At 37.8% G+C, this 19,267-nt stretch overlaps 1 protein-coding gene across 28 annotated transcripts in view; it reads left to right on the forward strand.

The window, feature by feature from the left end:
• The window catches only part of SUGCT (succinyl-CoA:glutarate-CoA transferase), a 782,676-nt gene that overhangs the window by 53,003 nt on the left and 710,406 nt on the right, over nt 1–19,267 (forward strand). For all 28 annotated transcript variants that reach the window (XR_011487375.1, XR_011487378.1, XR_011487383.1 and 25 more), the window contains exon 7: nt 13,053–13,144. Coding sequence is in view for 18 of the 28 variants with exons in the window: in XM_070466730.1 (XP_070322831.1) it covers nt 13,053–13,144 (92 nt within the window). In the remaining 10 variants the exon portion in view is untranslated. The remainder of the gene's footprint in view (nt 1–13,052; nt 13,145–19,267) is intronic.

The raw sequence follows: 19,267 nt of genomic DNA on the forward strand, positions 1-19,267 counted from the left end.
GATCACTTAAAAGCAAATCTCAGACATTAAATTATTTTATTTCTAAATATTTCAAAATATGCCTAAAGTAAAAGGACTGTTTTTAAAGCATAAACGCCCAATGTCATCACAGGTAAATTAAACCAACCCTGTAATTACTTAATGGGCTTCTCTGGTGGCTCAGACGGTAAAGAATCTGCCTACAGTGTGGAAAACCTGGGTTCATTTCCCAGTTCTGTCTCTCTGTTCTACTGTTTGCTAATTTGAATTGGGATACAAATAAAGTCTAACCATTGCGGTTTATTGATATGTCCCCTGCTGCTGCTGCTGTCGCTTCAGTCGTGTCCGACTCTGTGCGACCCCATAGACGGCAGCCCACCAGGCTCCCCCAATGTCCCCTGCATCTCCTTTAATTTATAGTTCTTTTGCAGTCTCTTGTTTCTTACAGTTTATTTGTTTTAAAAAACCCAGTTTATTTGTTCTATTGGTAGGTTAAATTTTGCTGATTGCAATCCTATGTTGTTTAATTTTTCTTGTTATTATTTCCAAATTGACACATCTATAGGTTTGCTCAAATTTTGGTTTGATTTGTTTTTTTTTTTTTTTTTGATTGCAATATGTCATAGAAGGTGGTGTGTAGTTCCACTCGGAGGGACGCATGGGTTGGCCCTTGCTTTTTTGTGGTATCAGCCACCACTGATGATGATTGCCTAGGTCTGTTAATCCATTGCGTGCCTTTGTGTGTGTCTGACTCTTTGTGACTCCATGGACTGTAGCCCACCAGGCTTGTCTGTCCATGGAATTTCCCAGACAAGAATACTGGAGTAGGTTGCCAGTTCCTACACCAGGGTATCTTCCCAACCCAAGGATGGAACCTGCGTCTCTTGAATCTGTAGGCAGATTCTTTACCATTTTGCCACATGGAAAGCCCCTTGGGAGTTACAAAATGATGATATCCTAATCCTGCTGTTCCTTCTTTGTATATTGATGGAGTACTTCCATAAAAATAATGTTGCCCTCATCAACTATTTGATTATCCTGAGATAGAGATCACTAAGTAAAGGCAGGATGGCTGTAAATTCTATTTACCAGTTATCATAATAATGAATTTATTCCTTAGTATCTTCCAAGAGTGACTGATGATTAAAAAAATATCATTATGAACTCACAGAATTTAACATATTTGATGTGTTTCAGTCCACTGCAGCTCTTATCCTTATTGATTCTCAAAATGATCTCATCTTTGGTCAGTGGGGGCTTTTTAAGCTGGCTGTGCATACTTTTGACATGACTAATAGTCTGATAGCTTCTTTGATTTCTAGTATAATAAGATATGAGCTTCCCTGGTGGCACAGTGGTAAAGACTCTGACTGCCAGTGCAGAAGATACAGGTTCGATCCCTGGATTGGGGAGATCCCCTGGAGGAGGAAATGGCAGGCTACTCCAATATTCTTGCCTGGGAAATCCCATGGATAGAGGAGCCAGATGGTCTACAGTCCACATGGTCTCAAAAGAGTCAGACACGACTTAGTGACTAAACAACAACATAAGATATTCCAGGTGAACTTTGTACTTTTCCTGCTCTGTCTTGGAATCAACCATTTCCCTGAGAATCTTAATTTCTTCTAGTGGAAAATGACATTTAGAGACCACAGTCTAGATACTAGGGATGCTCTTTGCTGCTGGGTTAGTCTTTGCTTCTAGGCCTTTTCAGTGTTTCAGTGCACAGATAAGAAAATAAATATTTTTTTTTTAAATAAAATGCATTGAGTGTATAATCTTTTAATTCAGAAATAATTTGCACACCGGAAAATGAGCAGAGAAAGGGAGTCTAGACATTTGTACACATTTTGAAGGATTCCCTTATTTGTTGTAGAAGATGTTATTGCTTCTGTTATTTCAAGTAAGCAACCTGAAATGATACTGACTTTAAACATACTCCTATTTTGGTTAAGGAGAAAAGGGAAACAAAAAGTTAAGGCACGATTAAGAAGAAAAATGAGTATTCAGGGCAAATAGTAAAAGATAGGAAGGAAATCTTTTCCCTCTAGTTCCCTTCCCTTGCATTTTTACTTACGTCTGAAAGTGCATTTTGCTTTATAGTCAGTCTTCATAAAAGCCACAAGATGGCAACATTGCTCCATAAAATGAATGTAAGTCAGTAAAGGCTCTGGGGAGTAAAGAGCAGAGGAAAAGATGTTTCTCTCTGATTTTTCGTAACTGCCTTAATTTTCCTTACTTCCTTTACTTGAATATAAAATATAAGTAACATGCTTAAATTTTTCCTCTTTATTTTGGATTTGATCATGATCATTTTTGGAATTGTAAAGCTAAAAATAAAATTTAAAAAGAACTATCTGGATCCCATGCTTACCATTTTTTCAGCTTTGTTAAATTATTAATTAATAACTCAATCTTCACATTGCCCACAGAGTAATCTTTGCAAAATACCATTTTGATAATATCAGTTTCCTGTGGTCAAATTTTTTATTTATTGTCATAAGTATTTGTTGATGTTACTAGTTGTCAGTATTTTAGTAGTTAAGGCAAGTATAAGGTAAAAGGTAGAATAAATTTTGATTCATTACAACAAAAATATATTTTGTTGTTGTCAAGTTTCTTTTCTAAAATGGCCATGTGCTAGTTTCCAAGTACATAAACTTTCAAGTTTAATGGGTTCTTAAACAACATAATTGCAATGCCTAGAATATTTATTCTCATCATTTCAACATGCCTCATGGCAGTTCTTGTTATTCTGAATATCTTGTGGAAAGGGAGAACTACTATATTATTAGTATATTAATCAATGCATATTTATTAACTAAATACATTTAGCTATCAATGTAAAAGGTACTTAGCTTCTGACGTTTTAGCAAATTGAATCCTCATGATTCTATCTATGGGGCTTCCCAGGGGGCGCTAGTGGTAAAGAACCTGCCTGCCAATGCAGGAGATGTAAGAAATGTGGGTTCGATCTCTGGGTTCGGAAGATCCCCCGAGGAGAGCATGGCAACCCACTCTCGTATTCTTGCCTGGAATAATCTCTTGCCTGGAGAATCCCATGGACAGAGGTGCCTGGTGGGCTGCAGTCCATGGGGTCACAGAGAGTCAGATATGACTGAAGTCACTTAGCATGTCCACTACACAATATATCTATGAGATAAATGTGAATACTGTGGAAACTGAAACTCAGGGAGATTACATGAATTGTTGAGGGTTCAGTACTTCGCAGAGCCTTGATTTGAATCCAGACTTTTTTCAGTCTTGGAACATCCTCTTATTCACTATGCCATGCTGCTTCTGTGAGAGTAACTATTTATATTTCTCTTTAATAGAAATGTCTGGAAGTTGTAATTTAAAGTAATTAGGATATTTGTGCCTCCTCCTTGTTGTAAGCTGAACAAGAGAATTTGTATCACAAGGCAAGTATTATGGTACCTTTTACTTAGCAAACTGTTTCTCTGAGCATATTTTCCTACAGGCCTTATTTAGAAGACTTCATTTAGAGTTGTGCTGATGATGAGAGCCTTCTTTTTGTCCCATTTGAGGCACTGGGGTTCCTGGCTCCTGATATTCCCTGCCTAGAGTGGACTGAAACCAATTCCTTCTCTTGACTTCCTGTTGAGATAACAGGTGATTCACCAGCACATCATGTTCCTGCCTTAGGTGAAGCTTCTCTCTGCTCCTGGAGGCCTGCTCTATGCTGAGGATACTGGTGGTTGAAAAACCACTGTGTCCAGGTCTGGTCCAGGATGCCCTTTACAGCTGTCAACCAGCTGCCCTGAAATATCAATTCTTTAAACATTTGGTAGAATTCACCACTGAAACCTCTAGTCTTGGACATTTGTTTGTTGGAGGTTTTGGATTACTGATTTCATCTCCTTGCCACAGTAATTGGTCTATTCAGATTTTCTGTTTCTTCATGATTCAGTCCTGAAATTTCTAGAAATCTAGCCTTTCCCCTAGGTTGTCCAATTTGTTCGTATACCCCTTTCCATAGTAGTCTCTTATGACTCTTTGTATTTCTGTGGTGTCAGCTGTAACATCTCCTCTCTCCTTTCTGATTTTATCTATTTGAATTCTTATTCTCTTTTTTTGGTGAGTCTAAAAGTTTGTCAATTTTGTTTATCTTTTCAAAGAACCAGCTCTTAGTTTCACTGATCTTTTCTATTGTCTTTTTTAGTCCCTCTTAGATTTATTTCTTCACTGTTCATTGATATTTTCTTCCTTCTTCTAACTTTGAGCTTCATTTGGTCCTGTTTTTCTGGTTACTTGATGTTTGAAGTTAGGTTGTTTATTTGAGATCATTCTTATTTCTTTTTGAGATCATTTTTGTTTCTTTATGTAGGAATTTACCAGGTGAACTTTACCCTTAAAACTATATTTGCTGCATCCCATAATTTTGGTTGATTGTATTCCCATTTTTATTTGTCTCAAAGAATTTTTTGATTTATTCTTTGACACATTGCTTGTGTAGTAATAGGTTTAATCTATATCTATTTGTGAATTTTCTATTTTTCTTCTTGTAATTGATTTCTAGTTTCCTGTCACTGTGGTCAGAAAATATGTTTTATATGACTTCAGTCTTAAAGTTTAAGCCTTGTTTTGTGGCCCACATATGATTTATTCTGAGAACGTTCCCTGTGTTGCTTGAGAAGAATGTGTATTTTCCTGCTGATGGATGAATATTATGTAAATGTCTGTTAAACCCATTAGGATTAATATGTAGTTTAAATTCAATATTTTCTGTTTAGATGATCAAGCTGTTGTTGAAAGTGGGATTTTAAAGTATCCTGCTGTTACCGTGGGGCTTCCCAGGTGGCGCTAGTGGTAAAGAATCTGCCTGACAATGCAGGAGACCTAAGAGACCCCAGTTTGCTCCCTGGGTCGGGAAGATCCCCTGGAAGAGACCACAGCAACCCACTCCAGTGTTCGTGGCTGGAGAAGCCCATGGACAGAGGAGCCTGGAGGGCTACAGTCGATGGGGTCGCAAAGAGTCAGACACGACTGAAGCAACTTAGCATGCCTGCACGCACTGTTACTGTTGTTCAGTTGCTCACTCGTGTCCGACTCTGCGATCCCGTGGATTGCAGCACATCAGGCTTCCCTGTCTTCTCTCAGAGTTTGCTCAAACTCACGTCCATTGAGTCGGTGATGCTATCCACCATCTTGTCCTCTGTCGTCCTCTTCTCCTCCTGCCTTCAGTCCCGGCATCCGGGTCTCTTCCAACGAGTCGCTCTTCACATCAGATGGCCAAAGTACTGGAACTTCAGTTTCAGCATGAGTCCTTGCAGTGAATATTTGGGACTGACTTCCTTTCAGATTTACTGGTTGGATCTCCTTGCTGTCCAAGGGACTCTCGAGAGTCTTCTCCAGCACCACAGTTTGAAGGCAGCAGGTTCTTTGGCACTAAGCCTTTTTTGTTGTCCAGCTCTCACCTCCATACATGACTACTGGAAAAACCACAGCTTTGACTAGATGGACTTCTGTGGGCAAAGTGATGTCTCTGCTTTTTAACATGCTGTCTAGGTTTGTCATTGCTTTTTTTCCAAGCAGCAAGTGTCTTTTAATTTCATGGCTGGAGTCACTGTCCACAGTGATTTTGGAGCCCAAGAAAATAAAGTTTGTCACTGTTTCCATTTTTCCCTCATCTATTTGCCATGAAGTGATGGGAACAGATGTCATGATATCCATTTCTTGAATATTGAGTTTAAGCCAGGTTTTCACTCTCCTTTTTCACCCTCATCAAGAGACTCTTTTGTTCCTCCTTGCTTTCTGTCGTAAGGGTAGTGTCATCTGCATATCTGATGTTATAGATATTTCTCCCCACAATCTTGATTCCAGCTTGTAGTTTATCAGCCTGGCATTTTGCATGATGTACTCTGCATATAAGTTAAAAAGGGTGACAGTGTACAGCCTTGATGTACTCCTTTCCCAATTTGGAACTGGTCCATTGTTCCATGTCTGGTTCTAATTGTTGTTTCTTGACCTGCATACAGATTTCTCAAGAGGCAGGTAAGTTGGTCTGGTATTCCCATCTCTTGAAGAATTTTCCAGTTTGTTGTGATCTACATAGTCAAAAGCTCTAGTGTAGTCAATGGAGCAGTAGATGTTTTTTGAAATTCTCTAGTTTGTTCTGTGATCCAACGGATGTTGACAATTTGATTTCTGGTTCCTCTGCCTTTTCTAAATCTAGCTTGTATATCTGGAATTTCTCAGTTTATGTACTGTTGAAGCCTAGCTTGAAGGATTTTGGAGCATCACCTTGCTAGCATGTGCAATGAGTGCAATTGTGCAGTAGTTTGAACATTCTTTGGCATTGCCTTTCTTTGGGATTGGAATGAAAACTGACCTTTCCAGTCCTGTGGCCACTGCTGAGTTTTCCAAATTTGCTGGCATATTGAATGCAGCACTTAACTTTCACAGGATGATCTTTTAGGATTTTCAATAGCTCAACTGGAATTCCAACACCTCCACTAGCTTTGTTTGTAGTGATACTTCCTAAGACCGACTTGACTTCACACTCCAGGATGTCTGGCTCTAGGTGAGTGATCATACCATCATGGTTATCTGGGTCTTTAAGATCTTTTTTGTATAGTTCTGTGTATTCTTGCCACCTCTTCTTAATATCTTCTGCTTCTGTTAGGTCCATACCATTTCTGTCCTTTATTGTGCCTATCTTTGCATGAAAAGTTACCTTGATATCTCTAATTTTCTTGAACAGATCTCTGATCTTTCCCATTCTACTGTTTTCCTCTATTTCTTTGCATGTTCACTTAAAAAAGCTTCCTTATCTCTCCTTACTATTCTCTGGAACTCTGCATTCAGATAGGTAGATCTTTCCTTTTCTTCTTTGCTTTTCGCTTCTCTTCTTTTCTCAGCTATTTGTAAGGCCTCCTCAGACAACCATTTTATCTTTTTGCATTTCTTTGCTGTCTATTTCTCCCTTCAGGTCTGTTAATATTTGCTTTATATGTCTAGGTGCTTGTATGTTGGGTGCATAAATATTTGCATATATTATATCCTCTTGTTGGACTGACCCTCTATCACTATCAAATAACCTTCTTTTTCTCTTGTCTTTGTCCTAAAGCCTACCTTAGCTGATAAGTATAGATAAGTTTACTTTCTTCTAGTTTTTATTTGCATAGAGTGCCTTTTTCCATGCCTTCACTTTCAGTCTGTGTCCTTAAGCTGTATTGTAAGCAGCATATTTGAGTCTTGTTCATTTTATCCATTCAACCACTCTTGTGTTTTTTGACTGGAAAATTTAGCCCATGTACATTTAAAGTAATTTTTGATAGTTATGGCTTCCATTGGGAAGCCCTGGGGACTCAGAGGTAAAGAATCTGCCTTCAGTGCAGGAAATGCAGGTTTGATCTCTGGGTTGTAAAGATTCCCTGGAGAAGGAAATGGCAATCCACTCCAGTGTTCTTGCCTGGGAAGTACCAGAGATAGAGGAGCCAGGCAGGCTACAGTCCATGGGGTTGCAAAAGAGTCAGACACAATTTAGTGACTAAACAACAATGGCCTTACTATTGCCATTTTATTAATTGTTTTCCAGTTGTTTTATAATTTCTTTGTTCCTTTCATTCACTCTTGTTTCCTTCCTTTGTGATTTGATGATTTTCTGTAGTGATATGCTTAGACTACTCTTTTGTGTATCTGCTTCTCTTTTGTGTATCTACAGTGAAATTTTGCATGAGGCTTACAGAAAACATCTGAAAGCTATAATAATTATTTTAAGCTGATAGAAACTTGACTTCAAATGTATAAAAAGGTTTTACATTTTTACTCGTCTCCAGCATTTAATGTTTTGATGTCACGATTTACATCTTTTTATTATTATGTATCATTAACAAATTCTTGTAGCTATAGGTGGGCTTAATACTTTTAATTTTAATCTTTATACCAGTTTTAAGTATTTACTCACCATTATTATAATATTAGAGCACTCTGAATTTAACCATATATTTACTTTTATCAGTGAGTTTTATACTTTCATGTTTTAATGTTGCTAATTAGCATCCTTTTGTTTCAACTTGAAGAAATCCCTTTAACATACCTTGTAAGAACAGTCTAGTGGTGATAAATTCCTTCAGCTTTTATTTGTCTGGAAATTCTTTATCTCTCTCTCATTTCTGAAGGACTTTTTTTTGAGTAGAGTATTCTTGTTTGGCAATCTTTTTTTTTTTTTTTTCCTTTCAGTACTTTGAATATCTCATCCCACTGCCTTCTGACCTGCAAGGTAGAATCCACTGATAGTCATATGAGGGTTCCCTTGTAAGTAACAAGTTGCTTTTCTGTTGTTTTTATGGTTCTTTGTCTTCAACTTTTGACAATTTAATTATACTTGGTACTCCTTGGACTGCTTAGATTTGGATGTTTGGCTTTTCCCCCCAAGGTTAGGGAAGTTTTCAGTCATTATCATTGTTCAGTTGCTAAGTAATGTCCAACTCTTTGTGACCCCTTGAACTGCAGCATGCCAGGCTTCCATGTCCTTCACTGTCTCCCAGAGTTTGCTCAAACTCATGTCCATTGAGTCAATGATACCATCTAAGCATCTCATCCTCTGTCTCTGCCTTCTCATCTTACCCTCAATTCTTTCCTATTATTTCTTTGAATAGAGCCCTCCTCTCCTACACTTTTCTTTGAATAAAGCCCTCCTCTTCTCCTAGGGGACGACAGAGGATGAGATGGTTGGATAGCATCACTGACTTGATGGACAGGAGTTTTAGCAAGCTCTGGGAGTTGGTGATGGACAGGGAGGCCTGGAGTGCTGCAGTTCGTGGGGTTGAAAAGAGTCAGACACGACTGCGTGACTGAACTGACTCCCCTTCTAGGATTCTTATAATGTGTATATTGACCCATTTTCAGTGCCTTATAAGTCTCTTAAGCTATCTTCACTTCTTTTTTAGTCTTTTTTTTTTCTTTTTGCTTCATTGCTTTGTTGTATTCCACTACTCTGTCTCCTAATTCACTGGTATTTTCAGTTGAGCTGGTCTGCTGTTGGACCTTTCTATTGAATTTTTCAGTTTAGTTATTTTATCCTTTATTCTCTACTGTCTTTTGGTACTTTTTAATATTGTCAATCTCTGTTGAAAAATCTTTCTTTGCTTATGCATTGCTTTCCTGACCTCTGTGAACATCCTTCTGAGCATTATTTTGAACTCTTTGCCAGATAAATGACTTTTGTATGTTTCATTAAGATTGGTTTCTGGAGGCTTTACTTGTTCTCTTGTTTGGAACATTTTCCCATATTTCTTCATTTTCCTTGAATGCTTGTATTGGTTTTCATGCATTAGTTAAAACAGCGCCTCTTTCAGTCTTGGCAGATTAGTCTTGTGTAGGAGATGAATCCTGTGTATTAACTCAGCCTGAATTCGTGGTTGCCTTGCAAACCTTTGTGATTGTTCAAGCCACTGTCTTTTTATTTCATGCCTTTTAGTAGTTAAGGTTATGAGAAGACCCGTCAGCATTCCAAAGGGAATGACTGTTGTGAGGCCTCGATACAGGCTGATTAGAAGCCAGACCCTCAGGCAACAACCGGGAACGTATGCTGTCAAGCAGTTTCTGGGGAGAAACTGGGAGATTGGTGTATCTGTCTTCTCCCTTTGTACTGAATCTGGGTAGATAGCTGTGGTTGGGGGGGAGGGTATTCCTGAGCCCATTAGAAAGCTGCTTATTTCTTTGCTATAGTCCAGTTTGATTTATTAACTGCAGGTGCTGTTGGTAGTCAGAACCAGGTGATCTGGGGGCCCATCTCCCAGGCAGTATCTGCAAAAGTTGGGGCACAAGAAATGTGCCCCATCTCTCTAGAAACTCCTTCTAGAGAGATGATGGTGACCTGATTTTATTGTGGGAGTGAGCTGCATGGAGAAGGTGGGTGAGTGCCCACTGATTCCTTCAGCTTCCAGTTAGATGTCAGTTAGGTAGGATCACTTAGACTTTAGTTAGTGTCAGGATCCTTAAGCAGCAGCTTGTAAAGTATGCAGTTAAAGCCTTTCTATGATTTGTTGGTTATTCAGAAGCGTGTTATTTAGCCTCCATATGTTTGAATATTTAATAGTTTTTTTCCTGCAATTGAGAACAGTGTGGAGATTCCTTAAAAAACTGGAAATAGAACTGCCATATGACCCAGCAATCCCACTCCTGGGCATACACACCGAGGAAACCAGATCTGAAAGAGACACGTGTACCCCAATGTTCATCGCAGCACTGTTTATAATAGCCAGGACATGGAAGCAACCTAGATGCCCATCAGCAGACGAATGGATAAGGAAGCTGTGGTACATATACACTATGGAATATTACTCAGCCATTAAAAAGAATGCATTTGAATTAGTTCTAATGAGATGGATGAAACTGGAGCCCATTATACAGAGTGAAGTAAGCCAGAAAGATAAAGACCAATACAGTATACTAACACATATATATGGGATTTAAAAGGATGGTAACGATAACCCTATATGCAGGACAGAAAAAGAGACACAGATATACATAACAGACTTTTAGACTCTGTGGGAGAAGGCGAGGGTGGGATGCTCTGAGAGAACAGCATTGAAACAAGTATACTATCAAGGGTGAAACAGATCACCAGCCCAGGTTGGAATGCATGAGACAAGTGCTCAGGGCTGGTGCACTGGGAAGACCCAGAGGGATCGGGTGGGGAGGGAGGCGGGAGGGGGGATCGGGATGGGGAACACATGTAAATCCATGGCTGATTCATGTCAATGTATGGCAAACCCCCCCCGCCAAAAAAAAAATTCCTTGGAATTTCAAAATGAATAAATAAATAAATAAACAAAAACCAAGGGGAAAAAAAAAAACCTTTCTAGGGGAGGACTGGGAGATGGCCATTTTTGCTGCCTCTCCAGTCTTGAGACCTGTGGGGCGTAGCTGTGCTTAACGTTCACGAGCCTGTAATTAGCTTTGTTTGCGGTAGTCCTGTAGGACTCATGATTTCGCTGTCAGAGACAGGAGTTTTAGGGAACCGTTCCTCAGGAGGAGCCTTACAAGCTGGGACACTTGATGTGCTGCCTGTGTTTGCTCCTTAGGGGGACACTCGGAGTCTGGAGTTTCCGCCTAATTGTATGGTGCTGTGCCTGGAGCGAGGTTAATGGTGAGAGTGTCTCAGCCTTTTATGGATATTTTCTGTGTTACCCCATGTGTAGGAGTCATTCTAGTAGATTGCTCTAGTTTCTCAATTCCCAAATTCCTCTCAGAGAGAAAATGTTCTGTGTGTAACTACATTCACTGTGTACACGGGAGGAGGAAAATGGCCTCCTATGTCATCATTTTGGTCCAAAACCAAACAGAGGAAAAAGCCTCTTTAGTTTCTATAGTAATTAATTTGTTTCTTTCTTAAAAGATAACTTTTTTTATAACCAGTACTCATTCATTTATTCATTTGGTAACCATTATTGAATTCTATTCTAGATGTTGGCAATACTGCAGTGAATTAAATAGGAAAAAAAAAAAATCTCTTGAGCATACCTTTGAGTAGGGAGGATACAGAAAATACAGAAAATAAATAACTAAACTTTATTATGTATCTTGTGGTGATGAAAAGTATAAGGTCAAATACAGTCATGAAAGGGGGATTAAGAGTGAGAAGTGAGAGTGATCTCTCATAAAAGTTCTCCAGAGAAGACCTCTGGTAAGGACACATTTCCGTTTAGAGTTGGAGGATGTGAGTTATGTAGATATATAGAATAAAATAGAGGGAGGGTGTTCCAGGTTGCTGGAGGAGCAAGCAAAATATATGGAATTTGGATACAGATTCATGTAGCTCCTCATATTATCCAACAGTGAGCCCAGGACTGAGGAGAGCAGGATAAAATATGTTTTCTGTTCTTCTAATATTTGCTAATGGCAGAGAAAAGATGATAGCTTTCCCTTCTGTTTGTAATCCTAAAAAGCACTGTCAGGAGATATATTAATTCTCTTATTGTTCAAATTTTGGGCATGGCAACCCACCTCCAGGGGATCTTCCTAAGCCAGGGATTGAACCCAGGTTTCCCACATTACAAGCAGTGGCTCAGACAGTAAAGAATCTGCCTGCAGTGTGAGAGACCTGGATTCGATCCCTGTGTCGGGAAGATCCCCTGGAGAAGGGAATGGCTACTACTCCAGTAGTCTGGCCTGGAGAATTCCATGGACAGAGGAGCCTGGTGGGCTACAGTCTACATGATTGCAAAGAGTTGGACACTACTAAGCAACTAATACTTACTTACTTAAACTTAAAATTTTCATTTATATTTTCTTTGAATACTTGAGAAAACTTGTAAATAAAACCTAAGGAGATACCCTTTTGTTTTATTTTGCATATTGTTTGGTACAGAAAAAGAGTAGCAAATACCTATTGGTTAATGACTGAATCAGACTAAACCATAAAGGATTAAGGAGGGGTGGAAATTGGGGCAAATTGGAGAATTTATGCCCTGTGCAAAGGGAAGAACGTGGCTTATTGGTTATTGCCATGTGAGGATCTGAGCCTAGGTTTGAGCATATTTTCTGTTTTTTTTTTCAGGTAAAGCCAGAAATTTGTATTTTATGTGCTATTTCCTAATGTTTAAACGTTGGAAACTAAGTAAAAACTTTTCAAAACACTCATCAGGCCAGACAAAACATTCATACAAGGAGAATCTGGCCCACAGGTTACAAGTTTGCAACCGTCTGTGGTGTAACACCGTAATTAAATTTTTACTGCCTCCTTCAAAGGATAGTGTATGTTTAATACAACAAAATGCTGCAGAATTTCTGGATACAAATACTTTTAACACCCTATAATACTATTGGACTTCCAGGTGGTGCTAGTGGCAAACAACTTGCTTCCCAATGCAGGAGACGTAAGAGATGCGTGTTTGATCCCTGGGTTGGCAAGATCCCCTGGAGGAGAGCATGAAAACCCACTCCAGTATTCTTGCCTGGAGAATCCCATGGACAGAGGAGCCTGGAGGGCTACAGTCCTTAGGATCGCAGAGTCGGACACGACTGAAGTGACTTAGCACAGAATACATTATAGTATTGCTCTCCCTGGGTGGTGTTGAATATATTTATTCTTGTTGTCTTAGGATATGGTCAGACAGGTCCACTGTCTCAGCGAGCTGGTTATGATGCTATTGCCTCTGCTGTTTCTGGTCTAATGCATATCACAGGACCCGAGGTAAGTATCTTTCTTTAGAATAGTCATAATTTTTCACCTATTTATTCCAAAGGATTTTTCATCTTTACTGACCCCTAGGCTTAAACATGAGTCAGTTTTAGAAAGAAACCATGGGAAGTGAATGCCTTTAAAAATGGAAGTGTTGAATGTACTTGGTGATAAATGTCAATATGGCCCCTTGGAAAATAACAGTCTTATTAGCAAGAAGCAATAGATCAAGTGGTGAACACATTTTCCATATGCATTGTATTACTCAAGCTTAGTAAAGGTACTTTTGTGTGACCTTGGGATATCCTGTGTGAAGCAGAATGGCTGACTGGATTAGTCTGCGGACGTCCAAGGGGACAGAGGACCCTGGTGCTCTACACTCCCTGGGGTCGCAAAGAGTTGGACATGACTGAGTGACTGGAAAACAACTTTCATTTGACCTATATGCATAGCAGAGGGTTTCTTTTTCCCTCTGGAATATTGTAAATGGTTGTTTATTTTCCAATTTGTTGCTTAACGCTTTGGGTGTAGTTGTGTCTGTTATATGCATTGATTCTGATGGGAAAGGATTATTTGACTTTTTTTTTTTTCATTTGTTTGAAGTGTCTTTATTTCAATTTTATTTATTTTTATTTTTATTTTTTTTCCATGTATTTTTATTAGTTGATTATTTGACTTTATAACACTCTTCTCCATGATGATGGGCTGGGAAGTTCCCCTAAAGTATATAGATGACCAAAATGTGGATAGTTTGATCAAAGAAAATGGGACTCCTGGGAGAAACTAAACATGCCATTAAATAAAGTAAAAAAAAAAAAGTGTGAACACACTGAATAAAAATACCAAAGACATAGGTAGTACATGTTCACTGGTGGCTTAGACGTAAAGAATCCGCCTGCAGGAGACCTGGGTTTGACCCCTGGGTTGGAAAGATGCCCTGGAGAAGGGATGGCTACCCACTCCAGTATTCTGGCCTGGAGAATTCCATGGACAGAGAACCCCTGGCAGTCCATGGGGTCACAAAGAGTCGAACATGACTGAGTAACTTTCACACAATACATTTTCTAAGTAATAATTCACCTATATATTATGATACATTTAAACATCAAGAAGTACATCAATCAGTGAAAAAGATGTATTGACCATCTGTGTGTAGTGTTGTTTTAGATACCAGAAATAATTTATTGTTACTCTGTAAGTAACAGTTTGGTTGACTAGATTAGATATATACTCATGGAAAAGTTAAAAAACGATAGAAAATTACATAAAATTAAGCTTGGAGGATCCCCTGCAGAAGGAATGTTTACCCACTCCAGTATTGTTGCCTAGAGAATTCCATGGACAGAGGAGCCTGGCAGGCTGCAGTCCATGGGGTCGCAAGCATTCGGGCATGACTGTGTCACAAATACTTTCACTTTCAAGTGGAACACTATGTAGCATTGTGACTTGTCTTTGTCACTGTATCTGAGTCTACAATGTAAATCTCCTTCCCTCTGTCCTCAATTCACCTGCTTCTCCTCAGAGAGAATCAACGTTATCGCTTTTCTTTTGCATGCTTTCAGAGGTGTTCTATTCAAAAACAAACACAATAGTCTTCTCCCATCTTTTGAAAAACACAGTTGGTAGTATACTTTTTCAAATTTTCTCTCAGGTTTTGGAGATATAATTAACATACAGCAGCGTTTAAGGTGTACGGCATAATGATTTGACTTAAATACATGATGAAATGATGACCACAATGGGTTTAATGAGCTATTGTCTCATACAGATCCAGCATTAAAGAAATAGAAAACTTTTTTTTCTGTGGTATGAGTACTTTTAGAATTTGCTGTCTTAACAACATTCATATATATTGTACAACAGTGTTAATTATCTCTATCATGTTGTATGCTACATCCCTAGTACATATGTACCTTATAACTGAAAGTTTCTACCGTTAGACTGCCTTCATCCAGCTCCCACTCGTCACAGCCACTGCCTGTGGTGTCTACAATCCGATCTCTTTTTCTATGACTTTGTTTTTGAAGTATGATTGACTTACAATGCTGTTAGTTTCTGGGGTGCACCATAATGATTCAGTATTTGTATACATTTCAAAATGATCCCCTTGTTAAATCTAGTTGTTATCTGTTACAAAACAGCAGTATTATATAATTATTAACTTTATTCCCCACACGGTACATTTCATGCCTATGACTCATTTATTTTGTAACTTGAAGTTTGTACCTCTTAATCTCCCTCATCTATTTCTCTCTTCTACCCAGCCTCCTTCTCTCTGGCAATCACTTGTTTGTTCCCTATATCTATAACTGTTTCTATTTAACTGTGTTTGTTCATTTGTTTTGTTTTTTAGTTTCCACAATTAAGTGGTCATACAGTATTTGTCTTTTTCTATCTGACTTATTTCATTTAGCATAATACTGTCTAGGTGTAAAAGCACTGTTGAATCATTTAAAATTTTACCATTTAAAAAATTGAAGTATAGTTAATTTCCAATGTTGTGTTAATTTCAGCTGTATAGTAAAGTGACAAATGAAAGTGTTAGTCACTCAGTTGTGTCCGACTCTTTTTGACCCCATGGACTGTAGCCCGCCAGGGTTCTCTGCCATGAAATTCTTCAGGCAAGACTACAGGTTGCCAGTTCCTTCTCCAGGGGATGTTCCCACCCCAGGGATTGGACCTGGGTCTCCTGCCTTGCAGGCGAATTCTTTACTGTCTAAGCTGTATATATATATATATATATATGTATATATATATATATATATATATTATTTTTTTGGTTCTTTTCCATTGTAGGTTATTACAAGATATTGAATATAGTTCCCTGTACTATAATGATAATAACTTGTTTACCTATTATATATATATATATTAGTGTGTGTATGTTTATTCCAGTCTTCTAATTTATCTTCCCCCAGTTATCTTCTTTCATAACCATAACTTTGTTTTCTATGTCTTTGAGTCTATTTCTGTTTTGTAAATAAGTTCATTTGTATCATTTTTCTTTTTTTAGATTCTATATATAGGTGATATCATATGATATTTGTCTTCCTCTGTCTTACTTAATATGATAATCTCTGGGTCCATCCATATTGCTGCAAATGGCATTTCATTCTTTTTGTGGCCAAGTAGTTGCCCATCTTTAATGGTTTTTAAAGCTCATAAAAAGTAAAGTATACCTTATATATAACAAAATGAAAAATCTTATAGGTGTGGTTCAGTGATGTTTTACAAATACATACACCAGGATAAATACCACCCAGTTCAAGATACAGCATATTTCCATCACTCCAGAGAGTTCCCTCATATCTCTTCCCAAACAATACCACCTCCTCCTAGAGGTAACCATTATTTTGACTTCTACTGCTGTAGACTAGTTTTACCTATTTTGGACTTGTGCAGATAGAATTCTGTAGTATATGCTTTTTAGTGTCTGGCTTATTTTGTCCAACACAAATTTTTTGAGGTTCACTAGATTGTTGTGTGTATCAGTGATGGTATAGTATTCTGTTGTATGATTGTACCACAATGTATCCATTGTTCTGAAAATGAATATTTGAGCTGTTTCCAGTTTTTGTCTATTTTTAATACACACTCATTTCCCTTGGGTATATATGCCTCATAGTGGAACAGATGGGTTACGGGTTAGGTGTATATTTAACTTTAGTAATACTGCCAATTTTCCAAAAATGTACCAGTTTTCTAAAATGGAAAAGAAACTCAATTCCAGTGACTGATATTAATACTGCTGATATTTATTGTTGAAGCTTATTTGAATGTTCAGCTATTATTCCATAGAACTTATATCGCAGTGTAATTCTACTTTGCTTTTCTCACATTTGGCCCCTAAATGGAAGGAAACCCAGAGAAAGAAATTTCTCTGTGAAATTTATATAAGAATGCAAAAATCCTCAAATTTCTCTAAAACTTATTTTCTAAAGCAGTGTCCTAGTAAGAGATTTCACACACATGTCTTCCTGCCCCCATACTAACAATACCAGTTTTTCAAGAAATAACCTACATTTCTTGTGAGAGGAGAAGCCTCCCCTATTTAGTTTAAGTTTTTTTTTTTCTTTCAGAGAAAGCATACATTTTAGAAGTATTATATCTTTTTCTGAATTATCTAATGTTTGCTAAAAATTTATTCTGTAAGGGGTCATGTAATCTCATATCATTTAAGATGTCAGTTTTATTCTCTATCTCTGTCTCTTTTTTTGTAATTCAAATGACCTAGAAAAATTTATCTTCTCTTTTTTCTAGAAAGTTCTTCAGAAATTTAACACATGTTTAGTGATTGATGAGCTTTGATATGATAAAAATCAACTGTTACTTTAAAGTCTGAAAGAGATTAGCAATAGAGATGTCCTTCAGTTTGAATTCGTCTACAAATTGAAAAGAACAATAGAGGGAGGATTAGGTAAGAAGCAATTTATTTTTGCTTGACTCCATGAAACAGTTAAAAAATAGGAGGCTGAATTATCTGTTTACAATCTGTAGGTTTGTGCATTTTTTCTTTTTTGCAATCTCATTTTGCTCTGATGTTTTCTTTTGATCATGACAGTCTGGGAAGGTTTTATCATCTAGAAAATTTCTTGTTGGGATTACAGGGACTAAGGAATGAGGAGGCAGGTGTCTTCCCTTTATCAGGGTAAGGAAGCTCAGCACTTATGTCTGGTTGGGAATGAGGATTCTTAATGGTCAATAGTCCTTGTTATAGAGGCTGTTATTATTCCTATCTTTTTAAACTGCCCAGTAAATGCAATCAAAATAGGAATAAATTATTTTTGCTTAACATTTTATTTAAAATCAACTTGTTTCTTTCTGTTCATTCTCTCGATGTTGTCAGTATCATGTTGAACTGGGTCCCTTCTTGTTTCACATGGAAGAGCAAGAAGTTTATTATAGCTCATCTATATATAGCACTGGTATGCTTGGAACTATAATACTGAGTTGGTTTATAAGCACCAAAGATGCCTTAGAAATGTCAACAAATTGGAAACATTCCAGAGAAATGTGAAAAAAAATCTTTATTTTTAAAAAAATAGAAAGAGAAAAGTAAATATAAACAGTTTATTTAAATGTTGTAGGACAGAAAGGACATTTATGTATACATGAATACCAACATAGAAAGGGAGTATAGATTGGGATCTTTGCTTTGAAATATTGTCCATGGATAATATTTGCTTCTTTCAAATTTTCTCAGCTGGAAGATGCTTACTGTTAGCATCTTTCTTGATGGTCCTATGTAATTTTCATTCTGTTGCTAATTGTATATCTGTCTGTCTGTCTGACTTTAGAATGTAAGTGCCTTAATTCAGGGAGAGAGTCTTTGGGATACTTACTTTTGTATCCCTGGGGCAAACACAGATCCACTACGCAGTTGCTGCTTATTGATTTATTCTTTTGGTTTGGTTTCGTTTGGTTGGTGCTGAGAGATATTTCTTTGTATCCCTAGGGTATAACACAGATCACTACAGAGTTGGTGCTTATTGATTATTTGTTATATATGAATTTGGAATCTTTAAAGATTCAACTTCAGTTTGATAGTAAGAGGTTGATAACGTGTAGCAACAATCATGGCATTCTGGATCCCTTTTGGAGTCCTTTAAGGGATATTGTCACCCTGCTTATTTAACTTATATGCAGAGTACATCATAAGAAACGCCAGGCTGGAAGAAGCACAAGCTGGAATCAAGAATGCTGGGAGAAATATCAATAACCTCAGATATGCAGATGACACCACCCTTATGGCAGAAAGCAAAGAAGAACTAAAGAGCCTCTTGATGAAAGTAAAAGAGGAGAGTGAGAAAGTTGGCTTAAAGCTCAACATTCAGAAAACTAAGATCATGGCATCCGGTCCCATCACTTCATGGCAAATAGATGGGGAAACAGTGGAAACAGTGGCTGACTTTGTTTTTTGGGGCTCCAAAATCATTGTAGGTGGTGACTGCAGCCATGAAATTAAAAGATGCTTACTCCTTGGATGGAAAGTTATGACCAACCTAGACAGCATATTAAAAAGCAGAGACATTACTTTGCCAACAAAGGTCCATCTAGTCAAGGCTATGGTTTTTCCAGTGGTCATGTATGGATGTGAGAGTTGGACTATAAAGAAAACTGAGTGCAGAACAATTG

The sequence above is a fragment of the Odocoileus virginianus genome, chromosome 1 (assembly GCF_023699985.2).
Source record: "Odocoileus virginianus isolate 20LAN1187 ecotype Illinois chromosome 1, Ovbor_1.2, whole genome shotgun sequence".
NCBI classification, from domain to species: Eukaryota; Metazoa; Chordata; class Mammalia; order Artiodactyla; family Cervidae; genus Odocoileus; species Odocoileus virginianus.